Source organism: Meriones unguiculatus, chromosome 1 (assembly GCF_030254825.1).
Source record: "Meriones unguiculatus strain TT.TT164.6M chromosome 1, Bangor_MerUng_6.1, whole genome shotgun sequence".
NCBI lineage: Eukaryota > Metazoa > Chordata > Mammalia > Rodentia > Muridae > Meriones > Meriones unguiculatus.
This window is the reverse complement of record NC_083349.1, coordinates 28,291,049-28,309,473: the sequence shown is the minus strand read 5'-3', so window position 1 is coordinate 28,309,473 and position 18,425 is coordinate 28,291,049. Positions and strand designations below refer to the sequence as shown.

The 18,425-nt window shown below is 49.3% G+C and overlaps 1 protein-coding gene across 1 annotated transcript in view; it reads left to right on the top strand.

Moving 5' to 3' along the window:
• Fads2 (fatty acid desaturase 2) overlaps positions 1-15,831 on the top strand; it is a 35,787-nt gene extending 19,956 nt beyond the window's left edge. The window contains exons 6-12 of the mRNA XM_021636097.2: positions 8,028-8,088; positions 8,339-8,415; positions 12,069-12,166; positions 12,340-12,436; positions 12,929-13,008; positions 13,823-13,948; positions 14,288-15,831. Of these exons, the coding sequence (XP_021491772.1) occupies positions 8,028-8,088; positions 8,339-8,415; positions 12,069-12,166; positions 12,340-12,436; positions 12,929-13,008; positions 13,823-13,948; positions 14,288-14,339 (591 nt within the window). The 3' untranslated portion in view covers positions 14,340-15,831. The remainder of the gene's footprint in view (positions 1-8,027; positions 8,089-8,338; positions 8,416-12,068; positions 12,167-12,339; positions 12,437-12,928; positions 13,009-13,822; positions 13,949-14,287) is intronic.
• Positions 15,832-18,425: the final 2,594 nt, after the last annotated feature.

Sequence of the window (18,425 nt, the reverse complement as noted above, 5' to 3'; positions counted from 1 at the left end):
GCCAGCAGATGAGAAAGTAAGGCTTGAATGGACAGGAGGTGATAGGAAGGTCTGGGCTCTGGCCATTTACCTGTTAGTCCGGGATGTGCCTTCAGACATGTGACGGCTGGGACACTTCTATTTACCCACACTTACTTTAGTATCATTTTATTTATTTATTTTATTATAAATATAGAAACTACTTGGTACAAACACTGAAACAGTATAGAAATGTATATTCAATGTCTTAACTCTGTCACCTCTTGGCCTCAAGTTTAATGGACCCAACAGTAACCACTGTTAATGAGATACCAGATAGCTTTTCAAGTGCCTGTCACAAAGCCCTGACTCCAGTCTTTATATGCACATACACACATTTTTTTTTTTCTTTAAAAACAAAACTAGAAAAGAAACCCTGTCAGGGGAAAAAATAAAAAATAAAAAGCCCTAGAGATAAAGTATGCCCTCTATTCTACAGCTCACTTTTTCTCTTAATGTGGCCTTGTTCCAGGAGTGCAAGGAGATTGGTCTCATCCTTCTTGGGGACTGTGTAGTATTCCATTCCATTTTTATATTATTGTGTGATTCACACTATTTAATTTGACAGTGCAAATGATCTTAATTTCCCTCTTTGGGGGAGTGTTGGGCTTCGGTGCCTGGCACATGCCAAGCACATGTCCTAGCACTGAGCTCTTTAGTTTTCTCCAGTGAGTCTTCACCCAGTCACTTCATTTGCTTTTAATAAGAGCACACCCGGTCAGGCATGGTGATAGTGTCAGCACTCAGGAAATAGAAGCAGGAGGATTTCAAACTCTAGCTTAACCTGGTCTACATAATGAAACTTTTGACAAAAACAAAATGAAGGGCTGTTGAGGTGGCTCAGTGGCTGAAGGTGCTTGCTGCCAAGCCTGATCATCTGAGTCTGATTCCTGGAACCTACATGATGATGGAAGGAGAGAACCGATCTCCCTAAACTGTTCTCTGACCTCTGCATATGCACTGTGCAGCATGGCGCGCGTGTGTGTGTGTGCGTGTGTATGTGTATGTGTGTATGCGTGAGCACACACACACATAAAAAATGGGGAGACATTTTTAAAGAATATTAATTAAAAAAACAATAAAGTAGGGCTGGAGAGATGACTCGGAAGTTAAGAATACTGGCTGCTCTTTCAGAGGAACCAGGTTTGATTCCTACCACCTGCATATGGCACCTCACAACCATCAGTAGGTAACTCTAGTCTCAGAGGATCCTATACTCTTTTCTGGCCTCTCCAGGCATGCCAGTAGTACATAGGCATACACACAGACAAAATATCCAAACACATTAAACAAATAAACAGCTAAACAAGTAAGCAAAATAAGGTACCTTCCATGCATTAAAAAACAGGGCGAGGTAGGTCATTCCATACTTTTTTTTTTTTTTTTTTTTTAACTAGAGCCTCTATATTATGGTTTAACTTACAAAAAGGAAGAGAAAAAAGCTACCTATGTTTCTGTCTTGGAAATACACTGAGGATGGAACAAGACAAACTGTGGGTATAGCTCAGTGGCAGAGTCCTTGCCCAGCATGCTCAAGGCCTTGGGTTCAATCCCAGCACCGTGATGGAAAATTACAGTTCTGGGAAGAGCAGAGCCTCAATAAGCAGTTATACAAGCTTGCCCTCAGTGGTGCCATCCAAGGCTTGTAACATAGACAAGAAAGAGCCTGTCTCCCTCAGTTCTGGTATGTAGCCCTGTCTGATCCAAGATGCACAGGACCTTGGCCACAGTTCTGAACTTTGGCTACGCAGGGATTTCGTTTTCTGCCCAACAGCTGTCTTTGTTACTCTTCTGGGGATCGGCTGTTAGCTTTGGTTAGAAGTATTTGGGTAGGAGAGTTGATTACCTAGAGGCCTTTTGATACTGAGGACAAAGGCTTCCTTAACATCTGTAGTAAAGCTGTTAGCTGTATTCACCAGACAATCCTAAGTCCCTAACAAATTAAGGAAAGCCAGGCTTACCAGCTCTTCAGATTCTGTCCCATCTCATTTCTCAAATGCTGGCTGGCTTTGGGAGGGAGGTTGTGGGAGGCTACTTGTCCCGTTGGCGGCGACATTTGAAGATGGAGGCCAGCATCACAGCATCACCATGGAAAGTCTCTCTTAGGCATTCAGGTGTGTTCACAAGGGAAAGCCCACATTGCTTGGGTTCCTGACTGACCTGTGTACAAGTGCCCAAGAGACCATACTGGCCTGAAAGGAGCCCTGGTCTCTACGTGAGGTGACAGCCTGAATCCAGCACATCTCAACAGAGCCCCAAACATCTCAACAGTCATGCCTCAGGGGCCTGAGCCTCTAGTCTAGGCTCCAGAGTTGATGCCTGACAAGGCCTTTATCTCAGTAGATGACCAGAGCAGACCAGCCACAAGGGCATCGGATTCACAGAAATGTCAAGAACAGTTATCCACCATCTGGTAAAACATGACTTCCAGAAGGGTGTTCTTAGTTTCTTTTATGTGGTGATACGCCTTCAGTTTCAGTTTAGCCAAGTTCTCCACACATAGTATTTTCATTGTTTTATGGCTTCACACTTCAACTTTTAGCCTTGGGATGGAGGGAGTTTTAACATGGATGCATTTAGTTTGTGTGTGGTCCATGTGCACAGGTATGGACCACGGCATGAGGTCAGAGGAATCAGTTCTATTCCTCTACCATGTGGGTTCTGGGAATGTAATTGAGGTTATCAGTCTGGTCAGCAAGTGCTTTTAGCCTCTGAGCCATCTTGCTGGACCCCAGTTTGTAACTTTTCCCCAGTAGGGTTTGGGAGTGAAATGGTCTGTTTTCACATCCTCTGGAGTCCTCAGCCACTAAGGGGCTCTATTGCCCTTTCCAAACAACAAAGTGAGGTCTCCTACACTCCTGCTCTAGACTGTTGGTCCTTCCTCAGGATGCTGGCTGTGTAACCTGGACAAAGCTTTCTGCTTTGCATAACACCTCATGCATGTGCTTTTCTAAATGTGCATTTTGCCCTTTAACACCGGAACTTCTCCAGTATTCAGAAAGCAGTGGATGGCTGGCTCCTTGTGCCCGAGGAGTAACGCCTGAGGCCTCTTCATAATTCTAGTTTTTCCTTTAGTTTAACTGCCGGGAAGGCAACAACCAAACAATCATACTCTTACAAATAAGGAGGCCAATGTCTTCTCTCTACTGGCACTGCTCTGCTACTCTGCTTGGAGTTTTAGCATTGGGTGGGAACTCTCAGCCTAATTAATCTGTGGTATATGCAACAATCTTGTTTGCTCCCCCTCTTTGCCATGTCACTATCCCCATAGTAAGGTCAATGTGCTCTTAGAAGTGGGAGCACACCAGTTTACCTGCCTGAGGGCGTCCTCCTCCACTCACCTAGGAAGCATTCCTGCTTTCTACTTATCTTTCCATTTATGCTTTCTGCTTCTGCTTCCAGCAGACCTTGAGCCCCCACCCCATATCCTCGGACATATGTGGCCCTCTTCTTAAGGACCTGGATGGGCATCTAGCATCCTGCCAGTACCTGCTGTGGTCATGTTGCTCATTGCTCTGTGTATGAGCATGGAGTTCCCAGAGGCAGCAACTGGGCTTGTGGCAACTCCTGCCAAACCAGCCCTCAGCCCTAGACAGACAAGGAAGGCCCTTGTCATTCCTCAGACCCTTCATTTCAAACCTGAAACATGACCTTGCCTGTATCTGACCTATTTATTTATTTTCCTTCTTACTGCCAGAAAACGCCTGACAAGAAGCAGTTGAAAGAAGGAAGGGTTTAGTAGGACTTGGAGTTAAAGGTGATATATTGCATCACGGCAGGGAAGGCATGACAGCAGGAGCAGGAGGCTGGCTCGTCACTGCATCCGCTGTCAGCAGGGAGATGGATGCTGATGCTCGGCTTTGCTTGGCTTGCTTTTTCTGTTTTCTTCGGTCTAGGGCCCCCGTGTGCGGAATAATGCCGCCTACAGTTAGGTGGGTCTTCCCACATCAGTTAACCTACTCTAGATAATCCGTCGCAGGTGTCCCCAGAGGCTTGTTTCTCGGTGAGTCTAGGGAGCTTGTCAAGTTGATAATCAATAGTAACTATCACAGTGCCATCTCTTAATGCCCAAATACATCTCTTCTATGCTTTTAGCCTTCCCCCACTTGTTCTCATAGTCTTAAGACATCTCAGAGTGCAAAATGCGATCACCACAACTTCGACAGTTTCCATGTCCTTAACATTGTCTAGGACCATTCATAAGTGTAAGCACAGGGGCTGGTTAAGATCAGCTGTTCCTTGTGAAGAAGACCCAAGTTCAGATCCTAGCAAACAATGTTGGGCAATGCACAACTATTTGTATCTTCAGCTTCCAGGAGATCTGACACCCTCTTCTGGCCTGCATGGGTGTCTTCACTCACACATGCACAAACACATAGGTAAAAATGGAAAAAAAAAACAAAAAAACAACACATTTTTAAAAAAGGGCAAGTGCAGCCAAGCAAGTGGTGGCACATGCCTTCGATCCCAGCACTCGGGAGGCAGAGGCAGGTGGATCTCTGAGTTCGAGGTCAGCCGGGTCCACAGAGTGGACCTTGTCTCAAAAGAAATAAAAACAAAAAATAAAAAAAACCAAAACGAGTGTAAGTGCACAGTCTGTGAACACCTGCAACAGCAAAGCCCCAGTCCCATACTCCCAACATAGACTAGCCCAAAGTAAACACTCATATCCCCAGATGATGGGCACAGCAACAAGGCAGGCCAGTACCCACACGGCAAACAACAAACTCTAAAGCTTCATTTGTAGCACTCGCCACTGCCGGTGGTGGCCTGGCCATGTTGGTGGGTCACTCTGGGATGCTGAAAGTGCATGTGAGAGCCAACAATGCTTGCCAGCTGGAGGCAGCCCTACCCTCTTCGTTATCACTCACAGTAAACCAAGGTTTTCTTGCTACACAAACAACCTTCAAATGTTCTCCCCTGATGGCCCCCCTCCCATCGGCCTCTACTGACCTCTACTGACCTGAAGATTCTTCTTAATGCTCAGTCTCTCAGTCTCAGGGTTACTATTGCTGTGATGAAACAGCAGGACCAAAGCAAGTTGGGGAGGAAAGAGGTTATTTGACTTAATGTCCACATCACAATTCATCACTGAAGGAAGTCAAGATAGGAACTCAAGCAGGGCAGGAGCTGATACAGAGGCCATGGAGGAGTGCTGCTTACTGGCTTGCTCTTCATGGCTTACTCAGCCTGCTTTCCTTTTTCTTTTCTTTTTCTTTCTTTCTTGCTTGCTTTTAAGATTTATTTATTTATTGTATGTGAGTGCTCTATCTGCATGTATACCTGCATGCTAGAAGAGGGCATCAGCTACCAGTATAAATGGTTGTGAGCTACCATGTGGTTGCTGGAAATTGAACTCAGCACCTCTGGGAGAGCAGACAGTGTGCTCTTAACCACCAAGCCATCTCTCCAGCCCTCAGCCTGCTTTCTTACAGAACCCAGGACCACCTGACCGGGAATGGTACCTTCCATAAAGGTTGGACCCTCCCACATCAATGATTAATTAAGAAAATACCTTGTTGGTCTGCCTACATTGAGGCATCTTCTCAGTTGAGACCCCCTTCTCTCCAGTGACTCTAGCCTGTGTCAAGTTGACATAAAACTAGCCAGCACAGTCTCAAGCAGGAACAGATAAACTGTGGCCTTGGATGTGATGGGGAAGGGAGGTTACCAAGGCTGAGAAGCCTGCATTCTGGGGCTGGACCTGGGTGTCAGTTCCTTGGCTTCTGGGAGGAGGTTAGAGCAGGACCCAGGGCCTGTCTACACATTTACCTAGGCTGCTGCTCTCCCCACTCATTGGGTACCTTGCAGGGGTGGGGAGGGGCTATCTCTCTTCCCTTTCTGTCAGCCTTTCATATTCCCTCTCTTTACTGGGAAACCATCAAAAGCCCCTCTGAGGCTTCCCTGGCTCCAATCTCTCCAAGGCCAAGGCCAGACTGACCCTAATGACAGACTGTGTGTACAGAACATACTTTCTGGAAATGCATGAGATCCTTGCCAAGGAACAGGAGGCCTCGAAGAACAAAGGGATCATTTTTGGTTATCCTTCAGCAGGCGTGTGACCATGGCCACTGACACCAAGACACATGTTCTGGTGACAGGCTGGACTTTGTTCCCACCCACACACCCTTCCTTGTGGGAGCCTATGGACCTCTGCGATTTTGATACACACTTCTCACTCTGTGTTCTCCTTTGGAGGACAGAAGTGTCAGCCTAGGGGACATCCAAGTTTTCTTCCATTTGTAATTCATTTTGCTGTACTGACCCCAGAAGGTACAACAAAAGAACAGTGTTCAAGGAGGGTGGCTTAAACCTTTGGGTCGGGAGAGGGGAGGATGGTGTTGTCCTGGAGTCCGAGTTCCCACTGACAGTGCTTAATGACTGATGACTTGGAAGTCAAGCATGCCCAGAGAGGCCTGGGAATCTGCATGGGCTCTACACTGGCAAGAAGCAACATCTACGAAGTTTGGGTCTGTTGACCAAGCCCGGGCTTACCCTGACCCACCCTCTCTGCCCAGCGTTGCAAGCAAGCAAGAAGAGCAGGTGCCTTTGATCGGAGGCAGTGTTGGCTGGGCTGCTCCCTAGGGGTCAGACCCTGGAATTAAAGGGGGCACTGCTGCTGCTGCTGCTGCTGCTGCTGCTGCTGCTGCTGCTGCTGCTGCTTCTATTCATTTCCTTTTATGCAGTATATATATGGCTGGTTTGCCTGCTCATGGATCTGGGTACTGCATGAGTGAACAGTGCCCACAGAGGTCAGAAGAGGGCATTGGATCCCCTGAAACTGGAGGTATATATGGTTGTGAGTCACCATGTTGGTGCTGGGAGCCAAGCCTGGGTCTTCTGGAAGAACAAGTGTTCTTAACAGATGAGCCATCTCTCCATCCTGCTGGCTTCCTCGTGTGTCAGAAACCTCTGGGAAAAAAAAAGCGATTAGCCTTTAGAAATGACTACAAGGTCTCAGAGAATTGATGTTCCCAGGATGGTGACTGTTAAGGATTCCTGGTCCTTGTCTGGGTTCTCTTAGCAGCCGTGGATAGTCTCCAGGGAGAACTCCCACGGAGACTTGGGAGCCTGTGTCATTCCCAGGGCAGTAGAGACAGCCCTAGAATCTCCCTGTGGGTACCGAGACTTATGTAAGCTTTTTCATTGTTCATCCCCACGTTGGCCCAAGGGCTAGGTATGTAGCTCAATGGCAGAGGACTTGCTTAACATCGCTTAGGCCCTGAGTCCATCCCCAGCCTTCCCAACAAAACCACAACAGAAGAAAACAACAAAGAGAAGGCCTATTTCTCATGGCCTTGGGCAGTGATTAACCCTGAGGCTGAACTTCGGCCCCCAACCTGAGGGCTGCCCAAGGTTTTGGCCTCACAGTGCTGGAAGGAATGAAGGTATTCTAAAGAGAACCTTCTGCCCACTCCCTTTCACTCTCAGACTATCTAACAATAGTTCAGGAATTGCATGCTGGGAGAAAGAAAAGGCTGAAGCCCGGTGCCAGCCAGGGGAAGAGCTTGTCTCCCAGCGAAGAGATCTCACACAATTCTGAGAACTTGTCAGACTTCCTTGCAGGAAAGACTGCAACAGAGACAAAGATGGGTCAGTGATGGGCAGGGCCACATCTTGACCAGTCCTGTCTAGTTATATAAATCTTGCTTTTGGTTTAAATAAAAAACCTCATTTTAGGATCCCAAAGATGCTTGTGTGTGTGTGTGTGTGTGTGTGTGTGTGTGTGTCTGTGTGTGTGTGTCTGTGTGTGTGTGTCTGTGTGGTGGGGGCATCCTCAGTCACTGAGGATACGTGACTGAGCATAGCATAGCTCACAGGGGCTGCCAACACCAAGGGTCAAACCTGACCCTAACAAGCCCAAGGAAACTGGCAGCTGTTAGCCATGCTGGACCCAGATACAAATAGATGGGAAAGAAACAAGGTCTCTGTTGAGGAGGATGGTGCATAAAGTGGGTTGGAGGTAGGGGACAGGAGGCTGGTGTTCACTCTCTCTCCTCTCTCCTCAGTATGGCAAGAAGAAGCTGAAATACCTGCCCTACAACCACCAGCATGAATACTTCTTCTTGAGTAAGTGCAGGTACCCAAGGTCTGCAATGCTGCTCTCACACCAGCATGCCCATCTGTCCCACTTCCTCTCATACCCTTTTCAAACCGAGAAAATGACAGCACACCTATTCAAGAGAGGGTCAGCTTGTGCAAACACTGCTGGACCCTGTTGCCTTCATCTGGGCTCCCGGGCACCTGACTGTCCAGCTTCCCTGCTGGCGGCGTCTAGCTGGCTCCTTTATCTCTGACGGGCCATCTGTTCTCTCTGCAGTCGGCCCACCGCTGCTCATCCCCATGTACTTCCAGTATCAGATCATCATGACCATGATCAGACGCAGGGACTGGGTGGTAAGTCATCCAGCACAGCCTCGCTGTGGGGAAGCGTGGGTAGGGCACGTCACCCTAGGCAAATGCCCCTGTGGGCCTGCGGGTCCCCAGACATCTCCCCCAAAGTGTAGCTGCTTTGTCACTCTTGGGAAGGGACTATCTCCGAGGCCACCTGAGCCAAGAAGGCCACATGTCAGGCCCAAAGACGCCTGGCACTCATTGCCCTTGCAGAGTCCCTTAGTTCCTGAAGGCAGTGTAATGAGAGGCCAGCACAGCCCATTGGTAGTGGAGAACCTCAGCAATAGAATCATATTCTCTCGCCCTCCGGAGGCCAGAAGTCTAAAATTAGTTACCAGCAGATGGGGGGGGGGGCATGGGTGTGAGGTAGAGAGTGGAGGAGGAACCTGGTTCTCTTTGACTCTCATCATCTTCTTTCTAGGCCTTTCCATATTTGTGTCAGGTTTCCCCCCATTTTTCTAATGTGCATTTCTGTTTGTCTATGAGTGCCTATAAATGTGTGTGCATTTGGAGGCCAGATGACAACTGTCTTACTTGCTTTTTTATTGCTGTGACAAGATACCATGTCCAGGGCAACTTATGAAAGAGTTTATTGGGGGATTACAGTTTCAGAGGGTGAGAGTCCGTGACCAGCATGGTAGGGAGCATGGCAGCGGGCAGGCAGTCCTGGCACTGGAGCTGTAGCTCGCATCCTGAGACACAGCCATGAAACAGAGTGAATTTGGAATGGCGTGAACTTTCAAAATGTCAAACCCCACCCCCAATGATGCACCTCCTCCAAAAAAGCCACACCTCCTAATCTTTCCCAAACAGTTCCGCCAACTCTGGACCAATTCAAACATACGAGCCTGTGCAGGAGCATTCTCATTCAAACCACCACAGAAACCTCAGGTGTCACCTCCTTTCACTGGCCTAGCTAGAGCTTAGAGATTAGGCTAGACTGTCCATCAAGGAAGGCCTAGGGTCTGCCTAACTCTGCCTCCCCAGCACCAGGGTCACAAGTGTGTGCCATCAGCTTTTGAATGTAGATTTTAGGCATTAAAATTTCAAGCACTCCATCAACCGAGCTGTAGTGCTAGCTTTGTTCCTTTCCTATAGGATGACACTAGTCCTACTGCACCGAGACCCATCTGAATGACCTTGTCTTAATGAGTTCTATTAGAAAGGACTTTACTTCCAAAGACATTGTCTTTTGAGGAGCTGGGGGTTAGAATGTCAGGAAGTCTGGAAGGCATGTTTCAGTTCTCTAAAAGAACAGAACTCATAGAATGAACACACACACACAGGTTTACCAGAATGACTTATAGACAGTGGTCGGGGTAGTACAATGGCTGTCTCTTGATAGAAGAGCCAAGGATTTGTTAGTCCTTCAGCCCATGAGACTGCATGTCTCAGCAGTCCCAGTTTGGTGCTGGAGTCCCAGAAGATTCCTGGAGAGTAGGTTCTAACACCAATGAAGGAAGGCTACAGCAACAGGGTAGACAAACTTGCCAGCAAGAGTGAGGGCAAGCAGGCAAAAAGCAAAAGCTCCATTATTCTGTGATTCTTTTAGTTGATTCCAGAAGTATTCAAGACAACCAAGATTGGTCCTAGCCAAAGCTTAGAGTACCTCCAGGGAGGGAGGCGGTTGTATGTAGGTTTGAGGAGGCTAGCTTGGGTTTACATAGAGGTAGAGTTGTGATTTTTGTACAAAATGAGTACCTACCCATGGTAGAGTAAGCTCTAAGGAGTAGTCACTGCAAGCAGAGACTTCACTGTGACGGAACCATGGTCTCCCCCCTCAGGAGAGAACAGACAAGTTTACAGCCACTTAGTGGGTGTTCTTAGCCTTATAAACTCCCAGCAATGGCTGGGTGTGCTAGCACACACCTTTATTCCATCACCTCTTGGGCTTTTCCTACAATCATTTATTTAGTTACCTAATTTTGAGACAGGATCTCACTATGTTGCCCAGATTAGCCTTCAACTCAATCTTCCTTCCTCTACTTCCCAAGCCATGCCTGGCCATACATTTGTGTGTGTGTGTGTGTGTGTGTGTGTGTGTGTATTTGTGTATTTGTGTTATACCACATCCTATGTATGTACATACAATACACACACATACATACTACGCAGTGCATTTATGCAATAGATTAAAGTTGGGGGTGTGGCTCAGTGGCAGAGTGCTTACCTAGTATACATGAGACCCTGAGTTCAAACTCAGGACTGTCAAAAAAAAAAAAAAAAAAAATGAAAGCAAGGATGATCGAAGTATGACTAGAGCTTGCTGTGCCCACTTCTCAACCAAGAGAGCCTTCTTGCTAGATCTGAGCATGTTGTCTTCATGTTGTCTCCCTGGCTGTCACAACTGTTCCTAATGCAGCCCTCCTGCTTGACTGACCACACTGACCATCTGGAATGGTGCCAGGGCCCAGCCTCAGTTCCTTACAATAAATCAAGCACAGAATGGAACCTCCCTTGTCCCCTAAATTGTTCTGGAATTTGCCATGTCTTCACCGTCAATGTGGGCCAGGTTTCATTCTCCAGGACACCAGTGTGCCAGATTCTGTTGTCATTCCAAGATCTTTGGTTTGGTTTTGTTTTTAATTTCATGTGTATGTGTTTTACCTGCATGTGTATTTGTGCATTGCCTGGTGCCAACAGAAGCCAGCATATAGCATCAGGTCACTGGGAAAGAATTACAGATGGCTGTGAGCCTCCACGTGGTTTCTGGGAGAGTAGCCACAGCTCTTAGCCACTGAACCGTTTCTCCAGCCCCTCTTTGGGGGTTTGTCCATTGCCTCAGAGAGGCCCGTCCTTGATGAAATAACCTTGTGCATAAGCATATCCTGGGCATTAGCATTCCTGACTCTGAAAACAGTCTGTGCAAAGACCCTGAGAGAGCTGGGTCAGGGTGCTGAGGCAAAAGGACTTCTGGATCCTGTGGAGCTCTGTGGCCACTTGGCTTCCATGGGAGGTGTTGTAGCAGACTTGGGATATGCTACAGGTCATTGGTTGACCTGAATGCATGAGGACCATCAGCAGGAGAGCAAAGGGAAGCTCTTGTGTGGTCCAGCCAAGACACACAGCTTGAGTGGCAGAGGAAATGGAGAGACATGGATTTCTCTGCAGAATGACTGCCTGTGAGCCTGTGACAGAGAGCAGAGGCTTCCCAGAGAGCTATCTGAGCTCAAGGCCTTGCTACCAACCCCAAGAAGGGACAGATAAAGTGAGGAGGGGAGAGGGCCCAAGAAGAGAGTCCAACCCGAGAAGTGGCCTAGTCTGGGATGCCAGGAAGGATGGTGTATGTCCCTTGGCTTTTCCTTCCTCAGAAAGGAAGGAAACCCAGGTGCCTGAGCAGGGGTAAGGCTTGAGGATGGACAGTGACCATCCTCATGTTGGGGGCACATATTAGAATCCTCTGCACCCACTGGCTACCTGCTAGCCATTTCTCTCCCATTTCTCTCTGAAACTCACCATGCAAACCCCATGCAAATAGGTAGCTTGGGCAAGTATATAACTGTGGACCCAGTGTCCAGCTTCCTAGCAGCCTGCTGTGGTTTCTTCTGAATACCTGTGCCAAGCAGTGTGAGCTATGTGTATACATGCTTCTGTGGTTGGGTGCACCATGCCAAGGAGGGTGGAGCAGGTTAAGCCTAATCTTGTTTGCCTTGCAGGACTTGGCCTGGGCCATCAGCTACTACATGCGTTTCTTCTACACCTACATCCCTTTCTATGGCATCTTGGGAGCCCTGATTTTCCTCAACTTCATCAGGTACCCCAGCTTTGCTGGTTCACCCTGTGCTTTTGAGAGCACTGTCTTTGATGGGGCTGTGATGTGAACCTTGTACCTGCCATGGGGGTAGGGTAGGCACAGTGGGTCTGGGTATGTGTGGCTGCCTGTCTCCATACCCTGAGGCTTCAGTGCTGTGCTGTGCTATTTTCTAGGTTCCTGGAGAGCCACTGGTTTGTGTGGGTCACGCAAATGAACCACCTCGTCATGGAGATTGATCTTGATCACTACCGGGACTGGTTCAGCAGCCAGGTGAGGGAAGGCAAAGGTAGAAATGGGGACCTGCAGAGCCTGGAGCCTCATGCCCACGCCTTCATCCAGACTTGGCTGCCTCAGTAGTTCCAAGGCTATATGGACCTTAATTAGAGGTATTTGTTGCTAGTGGCAGCCTTAGCGTTAAGCAAGAAAGGGTAGTAGGAAAGTTGGGGATGTAGCTTGCTTGTCATGCATAAAATACTGGCACCCAATAAACCCAGTGTGGTGGCCCATACCTGTAATCTTAGTACTTGGGAGGCAGAGATAGGAGGATCAGAAGTTCAAGGCCAGAATGAGTTTTTAAAAAGAAGAAGAAATGGAAGGAGTAATAGGAATCTCAGGGTATCTGGGAGGGTTAAAGCTTTCAGGTAGGGCCATGTGACCTAGAGAATGACGCTGAGACCCTAAGTAAGGTGACCTTTGTGGGAAAAGTCCAGGTCCTTTGGTTTTCTTCTTACCCCCATCCACCTATCCCTGTCCCCTCTGCAGCTCGCAGCCACCTGCAACGTGGAGCAGTCCTTCTTCAATGACTGGTTCAGCGGGCACCTCAACTTCCAGATTGAGCACCAGTGAGTGCAGCCCAGCAATGCTGGGGGAAAGGAGATGGAGACAAGGAGTGGGAGGGCAGCAGCCACCAACCCACAGGCTAAGGGTGCCATGCAATTTATCTTCTGTCAATGGCGAGACCACAGCCCCATCCTAGAGCTCGGCTGAGCAGGAGAGGGGCTCTTAGACCAGCATGTCCTGGAGGCATTGCTGTCTAGGCTCTGTACCACATGGCCATCCTGGGGACTGGGCTCCTTTGTGTGTGGCCTCTTTGTAGACACAAACGGCTTTCAAAACCCTCCTACAGACCTATAATGCTCCCAGTTTATTGGTTGGGAAACTGAGGCCCAACTAGATAGCATATCTGGTACACAGATGGCCAAAGGACTGTCGCTGCTGCCTCTGCCTTTGTCTTATCTTGTACCATTCCTTTTTCTCATCTCCCATCTGTTTCTTTCATTTCCTCCACCGCCATCCCCCAACCCCACCCCCTGAAGCTGGGGGTTGGACTTACAGGAGTCTTCTACCTTGGCCTCCTAAATGATGAGACCGCACATGTGAGCCATGATACTCAGCTTTGTTTCTTTGTTTTTCCTTTTTTAAAAACACAGACCCTTCTTGTCTCTGGCTGTCCAATACCAGTGTGGCTTTCTGGAGTGCCCCTGATCATAAATTGCCCCTCTAGACACCACTAGTGGCGTCTGCAGCAGCTGGTAGGAGCCACATAGTCTTGCCCTGGTTGCAGAGAGGCCTCATACCTGCCTGCCTCCCTGGGCTGTAGAGAGGGGGAGAACATGGCTCCTGTGTCACACTCACTCTGCCCACCTGATCCCTCAGCCTCTTCCCCACCATGCCGCGGCACAACTTGCACAAGATTGCCCCACTGGTGAAGTCTCTCTGCGCCAAGCATGGCATTGAGTACCAGGAGAAACCTCTGCTGAGGGCCCTGCTGGACATTGTAAGGTGAGGGGTGAGCTTGACAGGGGCTGGGGCTCTGGGGCACTCACCAGAAGGGACCAGAAATAAGGTGATGCTGAGGACGTGAGAGGCACATGGCTCGACTCACTGACAGCGGGGACTACTGACCTCTGGTCCACCCTCTCTCCTTTCTCAGGGGTTTCCCTGGGGAGCATTAGTCAGTAGCCCACAGTCCCTGTGGTAAGTGGCAAGGCCTAGTCAGTAGCTGAGAGGAAGCACCTGCCATCCCCAGCATGACTTCCTACATGTTGCACTGTCTGGAAGCCTTGGCCCCTTTCCATCCTGGTTCCTGAGCTCTGGTCCTCTCTTTCTCTCTCTTTGCAGTTCCCTGAAGAAGTCTGGGGAGCTGTGGCTGGATGCCTACCTCCATAAATGAAGAGCAGTCCTCGGGGCGTCCTTGAGGAAGGGGCACAGTTGGGGTGACGGCCAGAGGGAGGGGAGGGCTTTTGATCTGAAGGGTTCTCATGAGACTCAAGTGTCTGCTGGCTCACATTCTCCATGATTGGTCTTTCATCCTTGTTCTCTCCCACCACACCCCCACTTAGCCTATCCTCATGGGGTGTCCCCTTTGTCAACTCTAGCCTGTCCCCTCCACCTCCCAGTCCCTTCTCCCACGGAGCAGGAGAGAGGTGGCTGTAGCAGACAAATTATGTCTCCGCCCCTAACTTCTGCACCTAAAGATCCCTGGTATAAGACTCTGCACCTTGCGGCATAGCCACCAGGCCCTAGTCCCCACCCCTTTCTGTCCCACAGACACTCTGGGGGTCTACAGGTCAGGGTCCAGGATTTGGCTCTACACTCCCTGTCAGCCTTATGGCCTAGTCATCTTGGTGAAGACCAGCTTTGCATTCTGGGTGTCCTTTCCATGGCTGGGATCGGTACCTAGGGCCTCCCTCCAGCTGCCCAGGGCCAGCACAGACCTTGAGGCCCAAGGAGAAGCCCTCCCATGCCCACCATTGCAGCTCCAGGCCCTGGGGGTTGTGCAGGTTCTATTTCACCATCTGCCCCAACCCCAGAGACCAAAGGGAGTTTTCCTTGTGTGGGATCAGTGGCCAGGTTAAAGGAGAGACTGGCTAGCCTGGAGCCTTAACCTCTCCCACTCCAATCAGATGCTTCTTAGTTGCAAGGCCCAAGACTCGAGAGGGATCAGGTCTTTTTTCAAATCCTCTAGTCAGCCCCTGAGGCTTGGTCTAGAGATTATGGCCCTTGTAGGAGAGCTTCTGAGCAGCTCTCCCCAGAACAGAGCTGCCAGTCTGGCCAGCACTTGGCCTCTCACCAGCTCTTCCTTATTTTTACAGATATTTTATTTGTTCATTTTAGCTGTTTTGTTAACACTTCGTACAGAATGCTTTTTTATAGAGGGCTGGCTGGGCCTTAGGACAATCTACCTTACCAGCTGTCCCTTGCCAGGTCCCCCTAAGTCCCTTCAGGTAGAGCTAGGCTCCTACGTCAAGGCCACGATATAAGCTGTGGCTTGAGAGTACTGCTTTCAGGAGGGCAGGAGAAACAGGGTGGGGTGGGGTATCTCAGAAGGACTACTGGGGGTGCCCCACGAGGATCAAGCAGAAGTGTAGAGGAAGGGGAGGCCAGGGAGGCTGAGGGCATAAGGGAAGTGTGAGGGCGGGTGGAAGGGGGGACGTTGGCTCTATCAGGAGGGGACCCATGCTGTGTCATTCTGAGATCTAACTGGACTAACCAATATTTAAATTGGAGGAAGAGGTTGGGCCTGTACTGGAGAAGCCCTTGAGGACCCCCTAGCTGGTGTTGCTCCACGGAGGCAGTGAACCCATAAGGACCTGATAGTCATTTGTATCACATTGTTCCCCACCTCTACTTTTTTGGGAAATAAAAAAGAAAAAAAAAAGTAATTTTATTCTCACTTGCCTGTAGCTCAGTTATGCATAGATAGATGACTAGTGCTCTTGTATGCTAATGTTGAGAGTGAGATGATGCAGGGTTTGGGAGGAAGTGAGGGAGGCTCTGCCCCACAGGAGAAAGGCCTAACTGTTAAGGCAAATAGCAAATAGAGCCCTGGCCTTCTCTAGGAGAGACAGTGAAGGTTCTGGAGACCAAAGCTTGTATTTTGTGATGCTGTGCCCACCCATGTGGAATGCTCAGTGAATCTCCATAGCCTGAGGGAGGGCCTGTATCACCCCAGCCCTAGTTACAGTCCATGTGCAGGAGGCTCTGCTCCTAGGGTGTCTGACTTCCTGGGAAGCTGGAATAATCTACATCCGAGGTACTCGCCCAGTTCCCTGTGAGACTGGACCCATGCTGCTGCTTTCTGAGCAGCTATCTCTCAACAGGCTCAGCAGGCCACATCACTCCAGATCTGTCAGGGAAGAGCCATCAGCCATGGGGTGGCCAACATTCCAGGGGGTCTTTTTTGGCCTTGTAGCTGTTCCCAGTAGGCTGGGGAGAGCTCCAGAAGAGCTGTCCATCTCCACGGGTGATGAGAACCTAGCCAGATAGCCACTGTGTGGGGGTGATGCCCAAGTCAGTACACTGTAACTAAAACATGGCCTGGAGTGGCAGACATGGTCACTGATCCACTGAGTGACCCTGGATGAGTCCTCTTCCACCTCATCTACTGGACCTTAGTGACATAGTTTCCACAGTGAAGAAGAGAGAAGCTGCTTGGGACAGAAGAACTCCAGGGCTGTTGGCTCCTGTCAGTCTCCACAAGCCTTAGTCTCAGTGGAGATCCCAGAGACTTTGTTGAATACATCTTCAGAACTTACCTATTTGTCTTCCACCTACTTCTGGGGCCAGACCTGGCCCCCCAATACCCAGAATACCTCAGGCCAAACTCTGCCAACTATGAATCTGAGGTCTACAGTTTCGGACACCCAGAGATCTGGGGAGTTTAGGAGGGTGATTGAAGGGAACACTGCAGAACAGTCTCAGCAGTGAAGGTACCAGGGAAATCTAGGCCTACATCCTTGAGCTTCTGGTTTGTCCTGTGATAATTACTTTACCATATCTCTCTCGCACACTCCAGGCTCCTGCCTTCCCCTTGAGCACTACCTGAGGTCCAGAGCTGAGGACACCCATACCTGCTATCTATGTTGACAGTTCCTCTCATGTTACAGTGCTCGGCTGAGGCACTTGACCAATATCCCCAAAGTTGTGGGGTAGGTCCTGCCCCCTAATTTTAAAAGCCCAGACTAATCAAACCCTAATGCCTCACAGGCCAAAAGGCTGAGCCCAGAGATGGGAAAGAACTCACCCTGAGGCAGCACAGTGACAGCAGATGAATCAGAGCACGCATGGGGAATTCATGCTTCTATCCCAGTTGGCTTGGCCATCTCTTCCCCTTTCCCCCATAATGCCGAATGTCATACTGTGTGGGTAGCGGCAGCCAGTGGGATGGTTAGTCCAGGGGGAGGAGATGATAAAGAATGGGGTGCTACTGAAGAACACCCTGCCAGCTTTGAGCCAGAGGTGGGGCTGCTGGAACAGCCTGCACATCTGTGTGCATCTATCTGTGTGGATAGCTGGAGGCCCAGAGGTGACTAGCAGCTTGACTAGTTCCTCGTACACATATCCTGCCCTGCCGAACCCATGGGAGCCCCCGAGGCCATAGGAAGGCCTCGGGCAAGAAGGCATGAAGCAGAGGTTGCAGCCACTTGGGCTAGCTTGGGCCCACTGAGACTCAGCTGGCTTTGCTAGGCTAACTTGGAAAGGACGGTTCTGTGGACAGCTGCTGTGAGATGTACCAGACAGCAGGAGTCCCCGCAGATCATCCGGCAGCCTGGGAATGGGCTGTAGGGAAAGACTTGTTGGACACCGACGTTCTTTTGATTGACAGGTTTTTACATTTCTGGCTTCACAGATAAATGAAACACCCAGCCACCCAGTGTTTTAGGACATCACAATGGCGCTACTGCCTTCTGCCATAATCAATACTTTCGTTTGAACTTTGAAGGCTCTTGGGGCTTTCTTTAAACCATTTGGTTCAAGAGCTGATAATGTGCCAGAGACCTAGGAACAGGAAACAGGGCTTGGAAAGTTGAAGTCTTTAAGGACACAGTATGTTTACATGTTATCCTTTCTCAAGGCCTTTATCTCCCCACTGCCAGCCACACCCACAAAGGCAGAGGCTGGCTCATGAGCTGGCCACTGGAGACTCTTAGCTATTGGTGGACTGAAAGAACAAACAATCTGTGGCTTCTCTCAGGAAGCCTAATTTCTGGGTCCAGGTCTATAGTGTAGATAATTAAAGGAGAGACAGTGGAATCTTTCAAAGGTACCACCAAGGCCTTTTCCTGTCCCCTTGATAAGTGTGGTCTATGATCTCTGCATCATTACTCTAAGAAGCATACAGGCAGGGAAGTAGGACTCAGCTGAGTGGAGGTGACCCACTGCCAAGAGTAATAGCATAGATGACAGGGGAAGGAGGGACAAAGATGACTTACCATCTTTGGGCTCCAGGTAGAAGGAAGAGATCTAAAGGCAGGGG